The sequence below is a fragment of the Pseudophryne corroboree genome, chromosome 5 (assembly GCF_028390025.1).
Source record: "Pseudophryne corroboree isolate aPseCor3 chromosome 5, aPseCor3.hap2, whole genome shotgun sequence".
Taxonomy (NCBI): domain Eukaryota; kingdom Metazoa; phylum Chordata; class Amphibia; order Anura; family Myobatrachidae; genus Pseudophryne; species Pseudophryne corroboree.
This window is the reverse complement of record NC_086448.1, coordinates 791,673,171-791,698,830: the sequence shown is the minus strand read 5'-3', so window position 1 is coordinate 791,698,830 and position 25,660 is coordinate 791,673,171. Positions and strand designations below refer to the sequence as shown.

General features: G+C 47.3%; 1 protein-coding gene across 1 annotated transcript in view; it reads right to left on the bottom strand.

Moving 5' to 3' along the window:
- Positions 1-25,660, bottom strand: part of DGKB (diacylglycerol kinase beta) — a 903,118-nt gene that overhangs the window by 694,459 nt on the left and 182,999 nt on the right. The window contains exon 9 of the mRNA XM_063924421.1: positions 6,623-6,740. Within this exon, the coding sequence (XP_063780491.1) occupies positions 6,623-6,740 (118 nt within the window). The remainder of the gene's footprint in view (positions 1-6,622; positions 6,741-25,660) is intronic.

Genomic DNA, 25,660 nt, shown 5'->3' with positions numbered 1-25,660 from the left:
ACGCAGGATGTCCCTTCCAAAAAACCCTCCCCAAACAGCACATGACGCAAAGAAAAAAAGAGGCGCAATGAGGTAGCTGTGTGAGTAAGATAAGCGACCCTAGTGGCCGACACAAACACCGGGCCCATCTAGGAGTGGCACTGCAGTGTCACGCAGGATGTCCCTTCCAAAAAACCCTCCCCAAACAGCACATGACGCAAAGAAAAAGAAAAGAAAAAAGAGGTGCAAGATGGAATTGTCCTTGGGCCCTCCCACCCACCCTTATGTTGTATAAACAAAACAGGACATGCACACTTTAACCAACCCATCATTTCAGTGACAGGGTCTGCCACATGACTGTGACTGATATGACGGGTTGGTTTGGACCCCCCCCAAAAAAGAAGCAATTAATCTCTCCTTGCACAAACTGGCTCTACAGAGGCAAGATGTCCACCTCATCATCACCCTCCGATATATCACCGTGTACATCCCCCTCCTCACAGATTATCAATTCGTCCCCACTGGAATCCACCATCTCAGCTCCCTGTGTACTTTGTGGAGGCAATTGCTGCTGGTCAATGTCTCCGCGGAGGAATTGATTATAATTCATTTTAATGAACATCATCTTCTCCACATTTTCTGGATGTAACCTCGTACGCCGATTGCTGACAAGGTGAGCGGCGGCACTAAACACTCTTTCGGAGTACACACTTGTGGGAGGGCAACTTAGGTAGAATAAAGCCAGTTTGTGCAAGGGCCTCCAAATTGCCTCTTTTTCCTGCCAGTATAAGTACGGACTGTGTGACGTGCCTACTTGGATGCGGTCACTCATATAATCCTCCACCATTCTATCAATGTTGAGAGAATCATATGCAGTGACAGTAGACGACATGTCCGTAATCGTTGTCAGGTCCTTCAGTCCGGACCAGATGTCAGCATCAGCAGTCGCTCCAGACTGCCCTGCATCACCGCCAGCGGGTGGGCTCGGAATTCTGAGCCTTTTCCTCGCACCCCCAGTTGCGGGAGAATGTGAAGGAGGAGATGTTGACAGGTCGCGTTCCGCTTGACTTGACAATTTTGTCACCAGCAGGTCTTTCAACCCCAGCAGACTTGTGTCTGCCGGAAAGAGAGATCCAAGGTAGGCTTTAAATCTAGGATCGAGCACGGTGGCCAAAATGTAGTGCTCTGATTTCAACAGATTGACCACCCGTGAATCCTTGTTAAGCGAATTAAGGGCTCCATCCACAAGTCCCACATGCCTAGCGGAATCGCTCCGTGTTAGCTCCTCCTTCAATGTCTCCAGCTTCTTCTGCAAAAGCCTGATGAGGGGAATGACCTGACTCAGGCTGGCAGTGTCTGAACTGACTTCACGTGTGGCAAGTTCAAAGGGCATCAGAACCTTGCACAACGTTGAAATCATTCTCCACTGCGCTTGAGACAGGTGCATTCCACCTACTATATCGTGCTCAATTGTATAGGCTTGAATGGCCTTTTGCTGCTCCTCCAACCTCTGAAGCATATAGAGGGTTGAATTCCACCTCGTTACCACTTCTTGCTTCAGATGATGGCAGGGCAGGTTCAGTAGTTTTTGGTGGTGCTCCAGTCTTCTGTACGTGGTGCCTGTACGCCGAAAGTGTCCCGCAATTCTTCTGGCCACCGACAGCATCTCTTGCACGCCCCTGTCGTTTTTTAAAAAATTCTGCACCACCAAATTCAAGGTATGTGCAAAACATGGGACGTGCTGGAATTTGCCCATATTTAATGCACACACAATATTGCTGGCGTTGTCCGATGCCACAAATCCACAGGAGAGTCCAATTGGGGTAAGCCATTCCGCGATGATCTTCCTCAGTTGCCGTAAGAGGTTTTCAGCTGTGTGCGTATTCTGGAAAGCGGTGATACAAAGCGTAGCCTGCCTAGGAAAGAGTTGGCGTTTGCGAGATGCTGCTACTGGTGCCGCCGCTGCTGTTCTTGCGGCGGGAGTCCATACATCTACCCAGTGGGCTGTCACAGTCATATAGTCCTAACCCTGCCCTGCTCCACTTGTCCACATGTCCGTGGTTAAGTGGACATTGGGTACAACTGCATTTTTTAGGACACTGGTGAGTCTTTTTCTGACGTCCGTGTACATTCTCGGTATCGCCTGCCTAGAGAAGTGGAACCTAGATGGTATTTGGTAACGGGGGCACACTGCCTCAATAAATTGTCTAGTTCCCTGTGAACTAACGGCGGATACCGGACGCACGTCTAACACCAACATAGTTGTCAAGGCCTCAGTTATCCGCTTTGCAGCAGGATGACTGCTGTGATATTTCATCTTCCTCGCAAAGGACTGTTGAACAGTCAATTGCTTACTGGAAGTAGTACAAGTGGGCTTACGACTTCCCCTCTGGGATGACCATCGACTCCCAGCAGCAACAACAGCAGCGCCAGCAGCAGTAGGCGTTACACGCAAGGATGCATCGGAGGAATCCCAGGCAGGAGAGGACTTGTCAGAATTGCCAGTGACATTGCCTGCAGGACTATTGGCATTCCTGGGGAAGGAGGAAATTGACACTGAGGGAGTTGGTGGGGTGGTTTGCGTGAGCTTGGTTACAAGAGGAAGGGATTTACTGGTCAGTGGACTGCTTCCGCTGTCACCCAAAGTTTTTGAACTTGTCACTGACTTATTATGAATGCGCTGCAGGTGACGTATAAGGGAGGATGTTCCGAGGTGGTTAACGTCCTTACCCCTACTTATTACAGCTTGACAAAGGGAACACACGGCTTGACACCTGTTGTCCGCATTTCTGGTGAAATACTTCCACACCGAAGAGCTGATTTTTTTGGTATTTTCACCAGGCATGTCAACGGCCATATTCCTACCACGGACAACAGGTGTCTCCCCGGGTGCCTGACTTAAACAAACCACCTCACCATCAGAATCCTCCTGGTCAATTTCCTCCCCAGCGCCAGCAACACCCATATCCTCCTCATCCTGGTGTACTTCAACACTGACATCTTCAATCTGACTATCAGGAACTGGACTGCGGGTGCTCCTTCCATCACTTGCAGGGGGCGTGCAAATGGTGGAAGGCGCATGCTCTTCACGTCCAGTGTTGGGAAGGTCAGGCATCGCAACCGACACAATTGGAGTCGGACTCTCCTTGTGGATTTGGGATTTCGAAGAACGCACAGTTCTTTGCGGTGCTACTGCTTTTGCCAGCTTTAGTCTTTTCATTTTTCTAGTGAGAGGCTGAGTGCTTCCATCCTCATGTGAAGCTGAACCACTAGCCATGAACATAGGCCAGGGCCTCAGCCGTTCCTTGCCACTCCGTGTGGTAAATGGCATATTGGCAAGTTTACGCTTCTCCTCCGACAATTTTATTTTAGGTTTTGGAGTCCTTTTTTTACTGATATTTGGTGTTTTGGATTTGACATGCTCTGTACTATGACATTGGGCATCGGCCTTGGCAGACGACGTTGCTGGCATTTCATCGTCTCGGCCATGACTAGTGGCAGCAGCTTCAGCACGAGGTGGAAGTGGATCTTGATCTTTCCCTAATTTTGGAACCTCAACATTTTTGTTCTCCATATTTTAATAGGCACAACTAAAAGGCACCTCAGGTAAACAATGGAGATGGATGGATTGGATACTAGTATACAATTATGGACGGGCTGCCGAGTGCCGACACAGAGGTAGCCACAGCCGTGAACTACCGCACTGTACTGTGTCTGCTGCTAATATATAGACTGGTTGATAAAGAGATAGTATACTCGTAACTAGTATGTATGTATAAAGAAAGAAAAAAAAACCACGGTTAGGTGGTATATACAATTATGGACGGGCTGCCGAGTGCCGACACAGAGGTAGCCACAGCCGTGAACTACCGCACTGTACTGTGTCTGCTGCTAATATATAGACTGGTTGATAAAGAGATAGTATACTCGTAACTAGTATGTATGTATAAAGAAAGAAAAAAAAACCACGGTTAGGTGGTATATACAATTATGGACGGGCTGCCGAGTGCCGACACAGAGGTAGCCACAGCCGTGAACTACCGCACTGTACTGTGTCTGCTGCTAATATATAGACTGGTTGATAAAGAGATAGTATACTCGTAACTAGTATGTATGTATAAAGAAAGAAAAAAAAACCACGGTTAGGTGGTATATACAATTATGGACGGGCTGCCGAGTGCCGACACAGAGGTAGCCACAGCCGTGAACTACCGCACTGTACTGTGTCTGCTGCTAATATAGACTGGTTGATAAAGAGATAGTATACTCGTAACTAGTATGTATGTATAAAGAAAGAAAAAAAAACCACGGTTAGGTGGTATATACAATTATGGACGGGCTGCCGAGTGCCGACACAGAGGTAGCCACAGCCGTGAACTACCGCACTGTACTGTGTCTGCTGCTAATATATAGACTGGTTGATAAAGAGATAGTATACTCGTAACTAGTATGTATGTATAAAGAAAGAAAAAAAAACCACGGTTAGGTGGTATATACAATTATGGACGGGCTGCCGAGTGCCGACACAGAGGTAGCCACAGCCGTGAACTACCGCACTGTACTGTGTCTGCTGCTAATATATAGACTGGTTGATAAAGAGATAGTATACTCGTAACTAGTATGTATGTATAAAGAAAGAAAAAAAAAACCACGGTTAGGTGGTATATACAATTATGGACGGGCTGCCGAGTGCCGACACAGAGGTAGCCACAGCCGTGAACTACCGCACTGTACTGTGTCTGCTGCTAATATAGACTGGTTGATAAAGAGATAGTATACTCGTAACTAGTATGTATGTATAAAGAAAGAAAAAAAAACCACGGTTAGGTGGTATATACAATTATGGACGGGCTGCCGAGTGCCGACACAGAGGTAGCCACAGCCGTGAACTACCGCACTGTACTGTGTCTGCTGCTAATATAGACTGGTTGATAAAGAGATAGTATACTCGTAACTAGTATGACTATAAAGAAAGAAAAAAAAACCACGGTTAGGTGGTATATACAATTATGGACGGGCTGCCGAGTGCCGACACAGAGGTAGCCACAGCCGTGAACTACCGCACTGTACTGTGTCTGCTGCTAATATAGACTGGTTGATAAAGAGATAGTATACTACTAATATTATATATACTGGTGGTCAGGTCACTGGTCACTAGTCACACTGGCAGTGGCACTCCTGCAGCAAAAGTGTGCACTGTTTAATTTTAATATAATATTATGTACTCCTGGCTCCTGCTATAACCTATAACTGGCACTGCAGTGCTCCCCAGTCTCCCCCACAATTATAAGCTGTGTGAGCTGAGCACAGTCAGATATATATATACATTGATGCAGCACACTGGGCTGAGCAGTGCACACAGATATGGTATGTGACTGAGTCACTGTGTGTATCGTTTTTTTCAGGCAGAGAACGGATATATTAAATAAAACAAACAACTGCACTGTCTGGTGGTCACTGTGGTCGTCAGTCACTAAACTCTGCACTCTCTTCTACAGTATCACAGCCTCAGGTCAATCTCTCTCTCTCTCTCTCAACCCTAATCTAAATGGAGAGGACGCCAGCCACGTCCTCTCCCTATCAATCTCAATGCACGTGTGAAAATGGCGGCGACGCGCGGCTCCTTATATAGAATCCGAGTCTCGCGATAGAATCCGAGCCTCGCGAGAATCCGACAGCGTCATGATGACGTTCGGGCGCGCTCGGGTTAACCGAGCAAGGCGGGAAGATCCGAGTCGCTCGGACCCGTGAAAAAAAACATGAAGTTCGTGCGGGTTCGGATTCAGAGAAACCGAACCCGCTCATCTCTATACATAATACAGCTAAGATGTAAGTAGCGAGGGAGTAATCACCGTATTACTTGGGGCTGGTGGCCATAGATAGAGATGAGCCTTTACCAGCAGGAGAAAGAGCAGGTAAAGATGGTCACTGGGTGAAATGTGTCGAGAAGAGGGCTTAGACAACAAGAGGAAAGAGGGCCCTGCTCTGAAGAGCTTACAATCTAGTAGGAAGGGGTGACAGTCAGATGACATGAGGTGCAAGCAGGCGGGAGGTAGCCTGATGGCAGGGTGTAAGCAAAGCAGAGATGGTCAAGGCATGGGGCAGGGGGATAGAGGAGCGGCCTCAGGACTAGGTTATGCGTCGGAGGGGTACACTTTGATGAATTGGTGGGTTTTCAGAAATGCACACATTCTAAGCCCTTAGTACAATACAATCCTGTCTGCGTGCAGCTGAGATGTGAAAAACACACTAGAGTGCGTTAGTCCAAAGCTAGCTATCCATCAAAGTCACGCCATGACTCACACGCCATATAGTGCAAAACTGGTCGGAAAATAAGGACACATCTGTTGTTTTATGACCTAGATGAAGATCTGAACACATTTTGGGGGAATCCAGAAAATTTTTAAGTGTTAACAAACTTTCTATCTTTCCTGCATCAAATCAGTAAGAACTAGTCACATCCCAGTGGCCTCATGGTTGTCACTAACACTGATTTATCGGCTGCCTTGTCATGTATATAGTCCATATATAGCTGCGCCCGCTGTGTGCAGGAGAACGTTACGTAGTGATGCCTGGAGACCAGACAGTGTATGCTACTATGTGCAGTGACTTCTAATAAACATTAAGGTTTTGTGCTACTTACATGAGCAAGACAGTCCTTGCTTTCCCAGGCCGATCAGCATGTTCAAGCAGAGGTTGCAGTAGGCCGGTTTGTTAAAGTGCTTTAGTCGCCACACGTGTTGTCCATCGTCCTTTACATTCTGTGGATAATAATGCTAAAGGTTAAGTACTGGAAAATCAGTCTGTAAGCCAATGTGTGATTCTCTTTTAGGATCCATTACAAGAAGGGGCAAACGCAGGATTTCTAGAGGGGGTTTCCAAATGCAATCCACAATATCCTGCTCTGCAGAACATTGTGCAGGAGTCTGAGGGAGTGGTGGAAGAACCTAGTAACAACCCTGGATATAGAGGTACCCATTCGTCTTTTTATACACTGGATAGTGTAAGAAATACTGTTTTAATAATTAACACTATAGATAGTATAGAGTATAGGCTGTATCAAACGAACTGAAAATGTTAAACATCCCATAATAAATAGATAGATAAATAAATACATACATAATTATAATAGAACCAGTAGGAGACAGAGCCACACTTTATAAGCACACATTCTCCCACCACATGGTAACTAAGACGTCTGTCTCTTCTTCCTGGCAGCTGCTCTCTGGTCCAGTGCACTGATTGAGCGCTCAGATCCACACACACAGCAAACTTGGCAGAAGAAGCTGCCACACTGGGCATGCGCAACAGCACTGCTCTGTCCCTCAAACTGTATGTTGTTGTTGCAGCTATAGTAAACGTATTGTGGTCATAATTTGAGCTGCTGGCCAAGAGAAGGGGGCTTTCCAAGCAACCAGAACCCCCCCCCCCCACTCCCACCCCCTGTGTTTGCCTATGACAAGTATAACACAATGAGGTTGATTCAGAGTCCCACGTATTGTTTTTCATGGACCCACATGGCAAGATTTTGCGTAGAAGTGCATGCGTAGAGGTGACTATGTATTTTAAAATTTTTCTGTTCTATTCTGAGTTGCGGTTGGTGGTCCCATATTTTTAGCCAAAATGATGCTAATCACCTCACATTTACTCTATGTTATATTGCAGAGTTTACTATAATTATTCTGATTAGTAGTGTTTAGTGCTTTAGTACTTAGAGTGCCTGCATTTTCTCTATTCTTAGTTGGGCAGGACTTGCAAGGATCTGTCTTCCATGAAATAGGGAGTTTCAGGACTGGAACCAAATGGCGGCAAAGTGATTGGACGGAACCACCCTGACTTATTGGAGTGTTGCGGACGTTTAGCTAAAGCTCCGTGTGATTCTGAGATGTGCATGGGGAAGGGAAGCTTGTTACTGACAGAGAAGTCTCTACTGCACTATGTTCCCGGAGACTTCTCTACTGCACTATGGGGTCATTCCAACCTGAGTAGCGCAGTAGAGAAGTCTCCGCGAACATAGAGCAGTAGAGAAGTCTCCAGGAACATAGTGAGGTAGAGAAGTCTCTGGGTACATAGCGCAGTACAGAAGTCTCCGCGAACATAGAGCAGTAGAGAAGTCTCCAGGAACATAGTGAGGTAGAGAAGTCTCTGGGAACATAGCGCAGTAGAGAAGTCTCCGGGAACATAGTGAGGTAGGGAAGTCTCTGGGAACATAGCGCAGTAGAGAAGTCTCTGGGAACATAGTGAGGTAGGGAAGTCTCTGGGAACATAGCGCAGTAGAGAAGTCTCTGGGAACATAGTGAGGTAGGGAAGTCTCTGGGAACATAGCGCAGTAGAGAAGTCTCTGGGAACATAGCGTAGTAGAGAAGTCTCCGGGAACATAGCGCAGTAGAGAAGTCACCGGGAACATAGTGCAATAGAGAAGATATAATTTCATTTTGGCACCCTTATATCGCAGAATGTCTCTCCCTTAGGGACAGCTGGAGTTACCCTCCATACCACCTATCTGATGACACAGATACAATATATGGATAAAAGTATTTGGCCACACCTGTTAATTATTGAATTCAGGTGTATCAATCAGACCCGTTGCCACAGGTGTATAAAATCAAGCACCTAGCCATGCAGTCTCCATTTGCAAATGTTTGTGATACAAAATGGGTTGTTCTGAAGAGCTCAGTGACTTCAGGCGTGGTACTGTGATAGGATGCTACCTTTGCAATAAGATGGTTCAAGAAATTTCATCCCTGCTGGACATTCCATGGTCAGCTGTGATATTATCAGAAAGTGGAAGGGTTTAGGAACAACAGCAACTCAGCCATGAAGCGGAAGACCACGTAAAATCACAGAGTGGGGTCAATGACTGCTAAGGCGCATGGTGCGTAACAGTCGCCAGATTCAATAGCTGAAGAGTTTTGAACTTCCACTGGCATTAATGTAAGCACAAACACTGTGCGGTGGAAGCTTAATGGAAAGGGTTTCCATGTCCAAGCAGCTGCATGCAAGCCTCACATCACCAAGTCCAATGCTGTGGAGCAGTGGAAAGGTGTTCTGTGGAGTGACGAGTCACGCTGCTCTGTTTGGCAGTCAGATGGGTAAGTCTGGGTTTGGCAGATGCCGGGAGAACGCAACCTGCCTGCCTGCATTATGCCATCTGTGAAGTTTGGTGGAGGAAGGATAATGGTATGGGGCTGTTTTACAGGGTTTGGACGAGGCCCCTTATCTCCAGTGAAGAGAAATCTTCATGCTTCAGCATACCATGACATTTTGGACAATACTAAGCTTCCAACTTTGTGGTAACAGTTTGGGCAAGGCCGGCGGTGGATTGGGATGCCGGACCAGATTCCGTTGGGTTGGTCCGGGCGTCTCCTCAGTGGCCGCCGTCATCCCTAGCTCCGATCATGGCAGCATCAGCCCAGCACAGCCCTGTAAGCCACCCTGGAGAGCGGCTGTGGAGAGCGGCCGTGGAAGCAGCGGCGGATCCCTCACCTTCTCTTCTCCCCACCCCCGTTGGGAGCAGCTCAACGTGCAGTGACATCCAGGAGGCGGTGTAATGGGGGAGCTGACGTGGAAAGCAACTTTGCTGGGGAGTTTGACAGCCCGGGGCAGCTAGGAGCTCATAGGAGAGGCTGGAGGAGGAGAAGGAGTGGCCGGTCCCAAGGAAATCTCAGCAGCTTCATAGGCTGACACTGTGTAGGCTCCTAGTACTGTCCTTTGTCGTGTTTTTGTGGGCTGTCACTGATCAGTTGGAGGGGGGAAGCTGTCACTGACATGTGTATAGGTGACCTGTGTGTGTGTGTGTGTAGGGTGGCACTGACCCCTGTGTTTGTGTGTAGGTAACCTGTGTGTGTGTAGGGTGGCACTGACCACTATGTGTGTAGGTGACGTGCGTGTGTGTGTGTGTGTGTGTGTGGGTGGGTGTGTAGGGTGGCACTGACCTCTTTGTGCTCAAACAGTGGAAGCCATTAAAAAATGAGAGGGCTCACGTTATAAGTGTATAATATGCTCTAGCTGGTGCAATGTGTATAAGGTGCTCTACCTAGCGCAAAGTGTATAACGTGCTCTACCTGGTGCAATATGTATAAGGTGCTCTACCTGGCACAAAGTGTATAACGTGCTCTACCTGGTGCAATGTGTAAAACATGCTCTGCCTGGTGCAATATGTATAATGTGCTTTACCTGGTGCAATGTGTATAACGTGCTCTGCCTGGTGCAATATGTATAGTGTGCTTTACCTGGTGCAATGTGTATAATGTGCTTTACTTGGTGCAATGTGTATAATGTGCGTTACCTGGTGCAACGTGTATAATGTGTATAAGCGGCACTACTGTGTGGTGTAATGTGAATTGGCACTATTACATGGCCATGCCCATTCCCCATGAAGCCACGCCCCTAAATTTTTGCTGCACTTTCCCTGCATGCGTTTAGTTAGGCCTTCTGAGCAATAATCCCACCCACTTCACAGACTCCACGCCCTCAACAGACCCCATCCCTATTAGGGCTGATTCAAGACATTTCCCGGGCTGGTTTTTTATCCCAATCCGCCCCGGGGAAAGGCCCTTCTCTATTCTAACATGACTGTTGGAATAGAGAAGGACCTTCCCCGGGGCGGATTGGGATAAAAAAACAAGGACTATAAAGCAAGGACTATAAAGACATGGGGGCTAAGTCAGACCTGATCGGAGCTGTGCGTTTTTGCACAGCAGCGATCAGGTCTGAACTGCGCATGCACCAACGCATGCCAGACAGCTGACACCTGTTGTAGCCCTGCGATCGCCTCTGCCTGATTAACAGGGGGGGCGGGCCTGCGGCATTTAGCCGCCGTATAGGGGGGCGCGGTCCAGGCGCAGGCGTGCCCAGACTGTTGGGGGGGCGGCCATGGCAGCTGCGTGATGTCATGCGCGGCCGCTGCGACCCGGGCAGCGACGAGAAGCTACTCCTGAAGTACAAAAGTATCACCGCTGTGCGATTCTTTTGTACTTGTGCGACGGGGCAGGGACTGACATGCGGGATGAACTAGCCCTGTGCTGGGCGTCCCACCGCATGTCAGAGTAACTGATCGTAGCTGTGCTAAATTTAGCACATCTACGATCAGGTCTGAATTACCCCCATGGTTTGATGAGTTCACTATGGAAGAACTTGACTGGCCCACACACAGCCTTGACCTCAACCCCATCGAGCACCTGTGGAATGAACTGGAACGGAGATTGTGAGTCAGGCCTTCTCGCCCAACATCAGTGCCTGACCTCATAAATGTTTCACAGAATAAGTGGGCACAAATTCCCACAGAAATACGTCAAAATCTTGTGGAAAGCCTTCCAAGAAGAGGGGAAGCTGTTATAGCTGCAAAAGAGGGACCAACTCCATATTAAAGTATATTAAAACAACAATTGAATAGCTCCAATAGACGCCCATTGCTAAAGGCTCCCAGCAGGGGCAGAACAATTGCAGAACAGGGGCAGAACAATTGAAATCCCCCATAGACTACAATTGCTTATGCCATCACTATTGCAGTGCAGCACATATCTTTAATATCTGCTGCGGAACCCCTGTAATACTTTCAAGGGATATTTACAAACATTTTAAGAGTACAAGGGTTGGAGCTGGATGGAGGGAGGAGAAGATCCATTGAGGCAAACAGAGAAGGGCTGTGAGGAGGTACAGCAGCCGGAAAGTGTGTTATCTCCATCCTGACACTGCCCATATTAACTGTAGACAGCAGCTGTACTAAGCCCCGCGACCCACTACTTTGTCTGACAACTCTCAATTTATTTATTTATTTTTGGGGGGGAGGGGGAGCTGCCCCCCCCCCCCCAAAACTAAAATGGAGGACAAGTAACAATTAGCGCCACAAATCTCAATGCGCAATACAGCTGGGATGGTAGGTAAGTAAAGAGATGACCCAAGCCGAGACTCAGTTCTACTCAGAACCCCAAAGTGACCCGAGCCGGGACTTGACTCTTCTCGGAACCCCAAAGGTCAAGTGTGTTTGTATTTCATCAAAACTAAACTGTTCATCTCTAATACATAGATGTGGCTATTCCACCTGAATGTGCAGCAATGGTTACATGGCTTGTATCAGGCGCGCTTTAAGAGAGGAGGAGGTCCGTGTCCAGCCTCCTCCGTTCGGGTCCCCTCCTCTCTGCCGGGAGTGCTGTGGAATCTGAGCACTGGAGAGCTCAGACTCTACTGCGCATGCGCAGATCTCCAGGAAAATGGCGCGGCTGCCATTTTCCTAGTGATTTCTTTACTGCACAAGCGCAGAACTCCGTTGAAATGTCCGCTGCGCCATTTTTACTGGGTTTTAACAAGGCCAGTGACTTTGGGGCGGGACTCCAGAGGGATGAGTACTAAAAAAATATGGGTGCAGCCACACTGCACCCTTTATAGATACGCCAGTGGCTTGTATCCAAGAATTTAGCAGGGAATCATGACATCACAAGCAAAGTCACTGGGTCAGGAAGTAGGAGAACACTGGGAGTGTCACTCCCCATGGAACCGAGTGTCACTCCCCTGTGGCACCAGCGTGCTACGGGAGAGTGATTATGCCACAAGTCCCGCACCCTGGGTGGCGGCACTGCTCGTCCACTCCTAGCTATGACACTGCCTGTATCCCATGTTCTGCACCGTATTGTACTGTAAGTCTTTTCCACCTTTTTCTTGTTATGTTTGCGCTATTGTTATTTATGTGCTATGTAAGGTTCTACCGATCACTCATGGTAAATAAAGGATAATATTATAACAATGATAATAATGTGGCCATTTGCACATAAAGGTATAAGGACTAAATACCACAGCCCTGATTTACTGAGCTCATGGTGGAGAAGACACTGAGCACCCCCTGGTTGGGGCAGCGTATGGAGAAAGGGTATATATTAGGCTGACCACACTTAGGTCAATAGCAGTGCCGTAACTACTGGTGTGTGCAAAGTGTGCGTTGCACACAGCGCACTTGTGATGGGAGCGCATTTGGCGCTGTGTCCCCGACTGGCTGCCCTGGTTGTTGTCCATCGTGGCAGCGCTGGCGAGTCCCCCGCTGCGCTGTTTGCAGGAGAAGTGTTCCGCTGAGGGCAGGGCCCCACATGTCTGCTGTGTCAGCCGGGACACTTGTGGGAGAGGCAGCTGGCAGCAGCTCCGGAGCGGAGGCAGGTGAGCACAGGGGCTGGGCTGCGTCTGCTGTGTGTGTACCAGCCCGGGCTCAGCGTCAAACACTGGCAGCTAGTGGCGCATTCAGGAAGGGAGGGAGAGACACAGGCCACTGATCCCCATTCCCTAAAGGAAAGGAGAGCCCGTCTGGTTCAATAGAGCCGGCGGGCACTAGGACCCGCGCGGCTATAAGAGCTGGTCTGTCCGTGATCATGTGCACTACTGTAGTAGCAGAGAGCAGCAGCAGCCTGCGGTGGACATATTGAGGGATGTAGCCATGCTGTGTAGTTTGAAGCATGGCAGAGTGTGCTGTGAACAATGAAGGGGCTGAGGAGGGGGTAAGCATGCTGTGGACAATAAAGGGGGGGGGGGGTCTGTGTTGTGAAGTGAACACTAAAGTAGGTGGGACTGTGCTGTGGACATTGAAGGGGAAGGGTGTGCTGTGGATATTGAAGGGGAGGGGGGAGAGTGTGCTCTGGATATTGAAGGAGAGGGGGAGAGTGTGCTCTGGATATTGAAGGGGAGGGGGGAGAGTGTGCTCTGGATATTGAAGGGGGAGGGAAAGAGTGTGCTCTGGATATTGAAGGGGGAGGGTGTGCTCTGGATATTGAAGGGGAGGGGGGAGAGTGTGCTCTGGATATTGAAGGGGAGGGGGAGAGTGTGCTCTGGATATTGAAGGGGGAGGGGGAGAGTGTGCTCTGGATATTGAAGGGGAGGGGGGAGAGTGTGCTCTGGATATTGAAGGGGAAGGGGAGAGTGTGCTCTGGATATTGAAGGGGGAGGGGGAGAGTGTGCAGTGCACATTGAAGGGGCTGTGGCGGGGGCAGTACTGTGGACATTTAAGCGGCTGGGGGGTATGAGAGTACTGCGGTGTGGACATTTAAAGGGCCTGTGGGGGAGTACTGTGAGCAGGACATTGAAGGGGGTGAAGTGCGGTGAGTGGGAGGTAGTTGGCATCCCAATGGATGGGATGCCGGCGGTCAGAAGACCGGCGCCAGAATCACGACACCTGTCAGAATGCTGATGCCGGAATTCCGAACGTAAGTATGTAGGGGAGGGTTAGAGTTAGGCTGTGGGAGGGGAGGTTAGGGTTAGGCTGTGGGAAGGGAGGATTAGGGTTAGGCTGCGGGAGGGGGGTTAGGGTTAGGCTGCGGGAGGGGGGTTAGGGTTAGGCTGTGGGAAGGGAGGATTAGGGTTAGGCTGTGGGAAGGGAGGATTAGGGTTAGGCTGCGGGAGGGGGGGTTAGGGTTAGGCTGCGGGAAGGGAGGGTTAGGCTGCGGGAGGGGGGTTAGGGTTAGGCTGTGGGAGGGGGGTTAGGGTTAGGCTGCGGGAAGGGAGGGTTAGGGTTAGGCTGCGGGAGGGAGGGTTAGGCTGTGGGAGTTAGGGTTAGGCTGCGGGAAGGGAGGGTTAGGGTTAGGCTGCGGGAGGGAGGGTTAGGCTGTGGGAAGGGAGGATTAGGGTTAGGCTGCGGGAGGGAGGGTTAGGCTGCGGGAGGGGGGGTTAGGGTTACGCTGTGGGAAGGGAGGATTAGGGTTAGGCTGTGGGAAGGGAGGATTAGGGTTAGGCTGCGGGAGGGGGGGTTAGGGTTAGGCTGCGGGAAGGGAGGGTTAGGGTTAGGCTGTGGGAGGGGAGGTTAGGGTTAGGCTGCGGGAGGGGGGGTTAGGGTTAGGCTGTGGGAGGGGGGTTAGGGTTAGGCTGCGGGAAGGGAGGGTTATGGTTAGGCTGCGGGAGGGAGGGTTAGCCTGTGGGAGGGAGGGTTAGGGTTAGGCTGCGGGAAGGGAGGGTTAGGGTTAGGCTGCGGGAGGGAGGGTTAGGCTGTGGGAAGGGAGGATTAGGGTTAGGCTGCGGGAGGGAGGGTTAGGCTGCGGGAGGGGGGGTTAGGGTTACGCTGTGGGAAGGGAGGATTAGGGTTAGGCTGTGGGAAGGGAGGATTAGGGTTAGGCTGCGGGAGGGGGGGTTAGGGTTAGGCTGCGGGAAGGGAGGGTTAGGGTTAGGCTGCGGGAGGGGGGGTTAGGGTTAGGCTGTGGGAGGGGGGTTAGGGTTAAGCTGCGGGAGGGAGGGTTAGGCTATGGGAAGGGTGGGTTAGGGTTAGGCTGCGGGAAGGGAGGGTTAGGGTTAGGCTGCGGGAGGGGGGGTTATGGTTAGGCTGTGGGAGGGGGGTTAGGGTTAGGCTGCGGGAAGGGAGGGTTAGGGTTAGGCTGCGGGAGGGGGGGTTAGGCTGTGGGAGGGGTGTTAGGGTTAGGCTGTGGGAGGGAGGGTTAGGCTGTGGGAAGGGTGGGTTAAGGTTAGGCTGCGGGAAGGGAGAGTTAGGGTTAGGCTGCGGGAGGGAGGGTTAGACTGTGGGAGGGGAGGTAAGGGTTAGGCCGTGGGGTGGGAGAGTTAGGGTTAGGCTATGAGGTGGGAGGGTTAGGGTTAGGCTGTGGGAAGGGAGGGTTAGAGTTAGGCTGTGGGAGGGAGGGTTAGGTTTAGTGCTACCTTTATTTTTTTTCTGGATCCGCCCCTGCCTGCCATAATATGTAAATGGGGGCTCTACCTGCCGTAATGTGTAAAAGGGGACTGTCTGCCATACTGCGTAAAAGGGGACTCTGCCTGCCGTAATGTGTAAAACGTACTTTACTTGGCGTAATGTGTGACAGGGGCTCCACCTGGTGTAATGTGTTTAAGTGGCACTACTGTGTGGCGTAATCTGAATAATGGAGACTACTGTGTAGCATAATATGAATTGATATTATTTTTTGGCCACAACCCTTCCCCATGAAGCCACGCCCTTTTATTTTTGACACGCACCTACGGCGCGCACTGGCCCTGTTTTAAGTGGGGGGGCTGATGCGGTTTCTTGCACACATCGCTAAAACGTCTAGTTACGGCACTGGTCGACAGTCATTAGGTCGACTACTATTGGTCGACATGCATTAGGACGACAGGGTTTCTAGGTCGACATGGTCCCTAAATTGACATGTTCTAGGTCGACAAGACAAAAGGTCAACATGAGTTTTTCACAATTCTTTTAATTTTTTTAACTTTTTCATACTTCACGATCCACGTGGGCTACAATTGGGAAGCATGGCGAGCGAAGCGAGCCATGTAAGGGGACACGGTGCACTAATTGGGGTTCCCGGTCACTCTACGAAGAAAACAACACCAAAAAAGAAATTAAAAATCTCATGTCGATCTTTAGTCATGTCGACCTTGCACATGTCGATCTAATGATTGTGTCTATCTATTTTGGGCGTCGACTTACTGTCAACCAATAGTGGTTGACCTAAGTATGCTCGACCCTATGACCCATACCCGGAGAAAGTGTACAAAAAAACTTTTAAACAACATTCTCATTTAAGTGAAGACCGGTATTACTGTATATCAGTATTTTCCATGCTCTGCTCCTGCCATCTAGTGGTCACAAAGTAGAATATATTTTTACTTTTGGACATTTGTCTTACTAAATTACTGTCTGCAACCATGACCTGTGTACTGAATCTAGACAGATTCATTTATCTATAACAGAGTCCGTTCTTACTAAATCATAACATAGTATCTATTGGCTAATGTACCCCGCACTGTAAGTAATATGGATATTAGCGATCACTCAGGAGTTCCATTACCTTTATACAGTATTTGCAGTGATAGTGACTTAGATAACGTGGTTTTAATAACAACGCAAGATTATAACATATCCCAATTATATACTATATACACTATCTGCCTATAGCACCCGTTTGTGAGAAAATCCTTATTTACAAATCATCAGTAAATGGAATAAGACACCTTACACATGGGCAGACTTTACATGTATTATTAATTTACATTTTATATCTAGCATTACATAGCAATGACCTCCCTATTACTATTGATATAAGTAAAAAGAATTTCATACAGAATCACTAAACCATAAAATGGAAATATTCAAATGCCAACCATGAGTGTAGAATACGCTTTTCAGTGTGACCCTGACATATCATTGTCGCCCCAGGAGAACGTTAGGTGTCACTACCCCCACCCAAATACAGACAGCTGAAGCTCCTCCCATATATTCGGAAAGTAATGGTCTGTTACGATTGGGCACACCTTTGATGAATACGTCCCTTCTAAGCGATGGAGAAACATATCAGCCCTATCCTATTCCTGACCATCACCATAATAGTCAAGCACAGCTGGTCTCCACATACCGTCCATTAAAGGCAGAAGCCTACTATTTTCTGTGAGAACAGACCCTCTGAATCATTGCCACAGAGGCGCACTCTCGCAGTGAGTGTTGCCGGGAGGTAATATACTAGCTGTAATAACAGAACCTTCATAGTACTAGCTGTTTCTGGAACTTGGTACATAGGGATCAGACTGCAGTCCCCATGAGGATAATGGGGACTTCAATCTGCATCACTAGTTAGCCTTTTTGTCTGTGAAATCTCCTGCGTTAGGCTGTTGTTACATAGCGGTGATACATAAAATCAAGGCCGGAGCAGGGCTTTATGCCACCTGGTGCCGGACCCGACCCTGAACCCATGGCGCTATGACATCACACCTGGGGGACAGGTTGTAGGGTGTGTGCCGGGGAGTCCATCTGCAGTAGCACCACATACTACTGTGCCCTGGACAACGTTACCTCTCACCACCCCTAGTGACGGCCCTGACTAGTTTCTGCACAATATTATGAAAAATGGGTTTGATAGATATGACCTTTATACCCCTTTCACATTGCAAAAATAACCCGGTATCGACACGGGTCAGTGTGCGATGTGAAAGCACTCTGCCGGAATTAGCGGGTCGTCTGACCCGGTAATTCAACCCGGTATAAAAGAAGGATTATACCCGGGTTGAATATAGAGATGAGCGGGTTCGGTTTCTCTGAATCCGAACCCGCACGAACTTCATGTTTTTTTCACGGGTCCGAGCAGACTCGGATCCTCCCGCCTTGCTCGGTTAACCCGAGCGCGCCCGAACGTCATCATGACGCTGTCGGATTCTCGCGAGACTCGGATTCTATATAAGGAGCCGCGCGTCGCTGCCATTTTCACACGTGCATTGAGATTGATAGGGAGAGGACGTGGCTGGCGTCCTCTCCATTTAGATTAGGGTTGAGAGAGAGAGAGAGAGATTGACCTGAGGCTGTGATACTGTAGAAGAGAGTGCAGAGTTTAGTGACTGACGACCACAGTGACCACCAGACAGTGCAGTTGTTTGTTTTATTTAATATATCCGTTCTCTGCCTGAAAAAAACGATACACACAGTGACTCAGTCACATACCATATCTGTGTGCACTGCTCAGCCCAGTGTGCTGCATCAATGTATATATATATCTGACTGTGCTCAGCTCACACAGCTTATAATTGTGGGGAAGACTGGGGAGCACTGCAGTGCCAGTTATAGGTTATAGCAGGAGCCAGGAGTACATAATATTATATTAAAATTAAACAGTGCACACTTTTGCTGCAGGAGTGCCACTGCCAGTGTGACTAGTGACCAGTGACCTGACCACCAGTATATATAATATTAGTAGTATACTATCTCTTTATCAACCAGTCTATATTAGCAGCAGACACAGTACAGTGCGGTAGTTCACGGCTGTGGCTACCTCTGTGTCGGCACTCGGCAGCCCGTCCATAATTGTATATACCACCTAACCGTGGTTTTTTTTTCTTTCTTTATAGTCATACTAGTTACGAGTATACTATCTCTTTATCAACCAGTCTATATTAGCAGCAGACACAGTACAGTGCGGTAGTTCACGGCTGTGGCTACCTCTGTGTCGGCACTCGGCAGCCCGTCCATAATTGTATATACCACCTAACCGTGTTTTTTTTTTCTTTCTTTATACATACATACTAGTTACGAGTATACTATCTCTTTATCAACCAGTCTATATTAGCAGCAGACACAGTACAGTGCGGTAGTTCACGGCTGTGGCTACCTCTGTGTCGGCACTCGGCAGCCCGTCCATAATTGTATATACCACCTAACCGTGGTTTTTTTTTCTTTCTTTATACATACATACTAGTTACGAGTATACTATCTCTTTATCAACCAGTCTATATATTAGCAGCAGACACAGTACAGTGCGGTAGTTCACGGCTGTGGCTACCTCTGTGTCGGCACTCGGCAGCCCGTCCATAATTGTATATACCACCTAACCGTGGTTTTTTTTTCTTTCTTTATACATACATACTAGTTACGAGTATACTATCTCTTTATCAACCAGTCTATATATTAGCAGCAGACACAGTACAGTGCGGTAGTTCACGGCTGTGGCTACCTCTGTGTCGGCACTCGGCAGCCCGTCCATAATTGTATATACCACCTAACCGTGGTTTTTTTTTCTTTCTTTATACATACATACTAGTTACGAGTATACTATCTCTTTATCAACCAGTCTATATTAGCAGCAGACACAGTACAGTGCGGTAGTTCACGGCTGTGGCTACCTCTGTGTCGGCACTCGGCAGCCCGTCCATAATTGTATATACCACCTAACCGTGTTTTTTTTTTCTTTCTTTATACATACATACTAGTTACGAGTATACTATCTCTTTATCAACCAGTCTATATATTAGCAGCAGACACAGTACAGTGCGGTAGTTCACGGCTGTGGCTACCTCTGTGTCGGCACTCGGCAGCCCGTCCATAATTGTATATACCACCTAACCGTGGTTTTTTTTTCTTTCTTTATACATACATACTAGTTACGAGTATACTATCTCTTTATCAACCAGTCTATATATTAGCAGCAGACACAGTACAGTGCGGTAGTTCACGGCTGTGGCTACCTCTGTGTCGGCACTCGGCAGCCCGTCCATAATTGTATATACCACCTAACCGTGTTTTTTTTTTTTTTCTTTATACATACATACTAGTTACGAGTATACTATCTCTTTATCAACCAGTCTATATTAGCAGCAGACACAGTACAGTGCGGTAGTTCACGGCTGTGGCTACCTCTGTGTCGGCACTCGGCAGCCCGTCCATAATTGTATATACCACCTAACCGTGGTTTTTTTTTCTTTCTTTATACATACATACTAGTTACGAGTATACTATCTCTTTATCAACCAGTCTATATATTAGCAGCAGACACAGTACAGTGCGGTAGTTCACGGCTGTGGCTACCTCTGTGTCGGCACTCGGCAGCCCGTCCATAATTGTATATACCACCTAACCGTGGTTTTTTTTTCTTTCTTTATAGTCATACTAGTTACGAGTATACTATCTCTTTATCAACCAGTCTATATTAGCAGCAGACACAGTACAGTGCGGTAGTTCACGGCTGTGGCTACCTCTGTGTCGGCACTCGGCAGCCCGTCCATAATTGTATATACCACCTAACCGTGGTTTTTTTTTCTTTCTTTATACATACATACTAGTTACGAGTATACTATCTCTTTATCAACCAGTCTATATTAGCAGCAGACACAGTACAGTGCGGTAGTTCACGGCTGTGGCTACCTCTGTGTCGGCACTCGGCAGCCCGTCCATAATTGTATATACCACCTAACCGTGGTTTTTTTTTCTTTCTTTATACATACATACTAGTTACGAGTATACTATCTCTTTATCAACCAGTCTATATATTAGCAGCAGACACAGTACAGTGCGGTAGTTCACGGCTGTGGCTACCTCTGTGTCGGCACTCGGCAGCCCGTCCATAATTGTATATACCACCTAACCGTGGTTTTTTTTTCTTTCTTTATACATACATACTAGTTACGAGTATACTATCTCTTTATCAACCAGTCTATATATTAGCAGCAGACACAGTACAGTGCGGTAGTTCACGGCTGTGGCTACCTCTGTGTCGGCACTCGGCAGCCCGTCCATAATTGTATATACCACCTAACCGTGGTTTTTTTTTCTTTCTTTATACATACATACTAGTTACGAGTATACTATCTCTTTATCAACCAGTCTATATTAGCAGCAGACACAGTACAGTGCGGTAGTTCACGGCTGTGGCTACCTCTGTGTCGGCACTCGGCAGCCCGTCCATAATTGTATATACCACCTAACCGTGGTTTTTTTTTCTTTCTTTATACATACATACTAGTTACGAGTATACTATCTCTTTATCAACCAGTCTATATATTAGCAGCAGACACAGTACAGTGCGGTAGTTCACGGCTGTGGCTACCTCTGTGTCGGCACTCGGCAGCCCGTCCATAATTGTATATACCACCTAACCGTGGTTTTTTTTTCTTTCTTTATACATACATACTAGTTACGAGTATACTATCTCTTTATCAACCAGTCTATATATTAGCAGCAGACACAGTACAGTGCGGTAGTTCACGGCTGTGGCTACCTCTGTGTCGGCACTCGGCAGCCCGTCCATAATTGTATATACCACCTAACCGTGGTTTTTTTTTCTTTCTTTATACATACATACTAGTTACGAGTATACTATCTCTTTATCAACCAGTCTATATATTAGCAGCAGACACAGTACAGTGCGGTAGTTCACGGCTGTGGCTACCTCTGTGTCGGCACTCGGCAGCCCGTCCATAATTGTATATACCACCTAACCGTGGTTTTTTTTTCTTTCTTTATACATACATACTAGTTACGAGTATACTATCTCTTTATCAACCAGTCTATATTAGCAGCAGACACAGTACAGTGCGGTAGTTCACGGCTGTGGCTACCTCTGTGTCGGCACTCGGCAGCCCGTCCATAATTGTATATACCACCTAACCGTGTTTTTTTTTTCTTTCTTTATACATACATACTAGTTACGAGTATACTATCTCTTTATCAACCAGTCTATATATTAGCAGCAGACACAGTACAGTGCGGTAGTTCACGGCTGTGGCTACCTCTGTGTCGGCACTCGGCAGCCCGTCCATAATTGTATATACCACCTAACCGTGGTTTTTTTTTCTTTCTTTATACATACATACTAGTTACGAGTATACTATCTCTTTATCAACCAGTCTATATATTAGCAGCAGACACAGTACAGTGCGGTAGTTCACGGCTGTGGCTACCTCTGTGTCGGCACTCGGCAGCCCGTCCATAATTGTATATACCACCTAACCGTGTTTTTTTTTTCTTTCTTTATACATACATACTAGTTACGAGTATACTATCTCTTTATCAACCAGTCTATATTAGCAGCAGACACAGTACAGTGCGGTAGTTCACGGCTGTGGCTACCTCTGTGTCGGCACTCGGCAGCCCGTCCATAATTGTATATACCACCTAACCGTGTTTTTTTTTTCTTTCTTTATACATACATACTAGTTACGAGTATACTATCTCTTTATCAACCAGTCTATATATTAGCAGCAGACACAGTACAGTGCGGTAGTTCACGGCTGTGGCTACCTCTGTGTCGGCACTCGGCAGCCCGTCCATAATTGTATATACCACCTAACCGTGGTTTTTTTTTCTTTCTTTATAGTCATACTAGTTACGAGTATACTATCTCTTTATCAACCAGTCTATATTAGCAGCAGACACAGTACAGTGCGGTAGTTCACGGCTGTGGCTACCTCTGTGTCGGCACTCGGCAGCCCGTCCATAATTGTATATACCACCTAACCGTGGTTTTTTTTTCTTTCTTTATACATACATACTAGTTACGAGTATACTATCTCTTTATCAACCAGTCTATATTAGCAGCAGACACAGTACAGTGCGGTAGTTCACGGCTGTGGCTACCTCTGTGTCGGCACTCGGCAGCCCGTCCATAATTGTATATACCACCTAACCGTGGTTTTTTTTTCTTTCTTTATACATACATACTAGTTACGAGTATACTATCTCTTTATCAACCAGTCTATATATTAGCAGCAGACACAGTACAGTGCGGTAGTTCACGGCTGTGGCTACCTCTGTGTCGGCACTCGGCAGCCCGTCCATAATTGTATATACCACCTAACCGTGGTTTTTTTTTCTTTCTTTATACATACATACTAGTTACGAGTATACTATCTCTTTATCAACCAGTCTATATATTAGCAGCAGACACAGTACAGTGCGGTAGTTCACGGCTGTGGCTACCTCTGTGTCGGCACTCGGCAGCCCGTCCATAATTGTATATACCACCTAACCGTGGTTTTTTTTTCTTTCTTTATACATACATACTAGTTACGAGTATACTATCTCTTTATCAACCAGTCTATATTAGCAGCAGACACAGTACAGTGCGGTAGTTCACGGCTGTGGCTACCTCTGTGTCGGCACTCGGCAGCCCGTCCATAATTGTATATACCACCTAACCGTGGTTTTTTTTTCTTTCTTTATACATACATACTAGTTACGAGTATACTATCTCTTTATCAACCAGTCTATATATTAGCAGCAGACACAGTACAGTGCGGTAGTTCACGGCTGTGGCTACCTCTGTGTCGGCACTCGGCAGCCCGTCCATAATTGTATATACCACCTAACCGTGGTTTTTTTTTCTTTCTTTATAGTCATACTAGTTACGAGTATACTATCTCTTTATCAACCAGTCTATATTAGCAGCAGACACAGTACAGTGCGGTAGTTCACGGCTGTGGCTACCTCTGTGTCGGCACTCGGCAGCCCGTCCATAATTGTATATACCACCTAACCGTGGTTTTTTTTTCTTTCTTTATACATACATACTAGTTACGAGTATACTATCTCTTTATCAACCAGTCTATATTAGCAGCAGACACAGTACAGTGCGGTAGTTCACGGCTGTGGCTACCTCTGTGTCGGCACTCGGCAGCCCGTCCATAATTGTATATACCACCTAACCGTGGTTTTTTTTTCTTTCTTTATACATACATACTAGTTACGAGTATACTATCTCTTTATCAACCAGTCTATATATTAGCAGCAGACACAGTACAGTGCGGTAGTTCATGGCTGTGGCTACCTCTGTGTCGGCACTCGGCAGCCCGTCCATAATTGTATATACCACCTAACCGTGGTTTTTTTTTCTTTCTTTATAGTCATACTAGTTACGAGTATACTATCTCTTTATCAACCAGTCTATATTAGCAGCAGACACAGTACAGTGCGGTAGTTCACGGCTGTGGCTACCTCTGTGTCGGCACTCGGCAGCCCGTCCATAATTGTATATACCACCTAACCGTGTTTTTTTTTTCTTTCTTTATACATACATACTAGTTACGAGTATACTATCTCTTTATCAACCAGTCTATATTAGCAGCAGACACAGTACAGTGCGGTAGTTCACGGCTGTGGCTACCTCTGTGTCGGCACTCGGCAGCCCGTCCATAATTGTATATACCACCTAACCGTGGTTTTTTTTTCTTTCTTTATACATACATACTAGTTACGAGTATACTATCTCTTTATCAACCAGTCTATATATTAGCAGCAGACACAGTACAGTGCGGTAGTTCACGGCTGTGGCTACCTCTGTGTCGGCACTCGGCAGCCCGTCCATAATTGTATATACCACCTAACCGTGGTTTTTTTTTCTTCTTAAAACATACATACTACTACGACATCTCTTTATCAACCAGTCTATATTAGCAGCAGACACAGTACAGTACGGTAGTTCACGGCTGTGGCTACCTCTGTGTCTGCACTCGGCAGGCAGTCCGTCCATAATTGTATACCACCTAACCGTGGTTTTTTTTTTCTTTCTTCTTTATACATACATAGTTACATAGACATCTCTTTATCAACCAGTCTATATTAGCAGCAGACACAGTACAGTACGGTAGTTCACGGCTGTGGCTACCTCTGTGTCTGCACTCGGCAGGCAGTCCGTCCATAATTGTATACCACCTAACCGTGCTTTTTTTTTCTTTCTTCTTTATACATACATAGTTACATAGACATCTCTTTATCAACCAGTCTATATTAGCAGCAGACACAGTACAGTACGGTAGTTCACGGCTGTGGCTACCTCTGTGTCTGCACTCGGCAGGCAGTCCATAATTGTATACTAGTATCCATCTCCATTGTTTACCTGAGGTGCCTTTTAGTTGTGCCTATTAAAATATGGAGAACAAAAATGTTGAGGTTCCAAAATTAGGGAAAGATCAAGATCCACTTCCACCTCGTGCTGAAGCTGCTGCCACTAGTCATGGCCGAGACGATGAAATGCCAGCAACGTCGTCTGCCAAGGCCGATGCCCAATGTCATAGTACAGAGCATGTCAAATCCAAAACACCAAATATCAGAAAAAAAAGGACTCCAAAACCTAAAATAAAATTGTCGGAGGAGAAGCGTAAACTTGCCAATATGCCATTTACGACACGGAGTGGCAAGGAACGGCTGAGGCCCTGGCCTATGTTCATGGCTAGTGGTTCAGCTTCACATGAGGATGGAAGCACTCAGCCTCTCGCTAGAAAAATGAAAAGACTCAAGCTGGCAAAAGCAGCACAGCAAAGAACTGTGCATTCTTCGAAATCCCAAATCCACAAGGAGAGTCCAATTGTGTCGGTTGCGATGCCTGACCTTCCCAACACTGGACGTGAAGAGCATGCGCCTTCCACCATTTGCACGCCCCCTGCAAGTGCTGGAAGGAGCACCCGCAGTCCAGTTCCTGATAGTCAGATTGAAGATGTCAGTGTTGAAGTACACCAGGATGAGGAGGATATG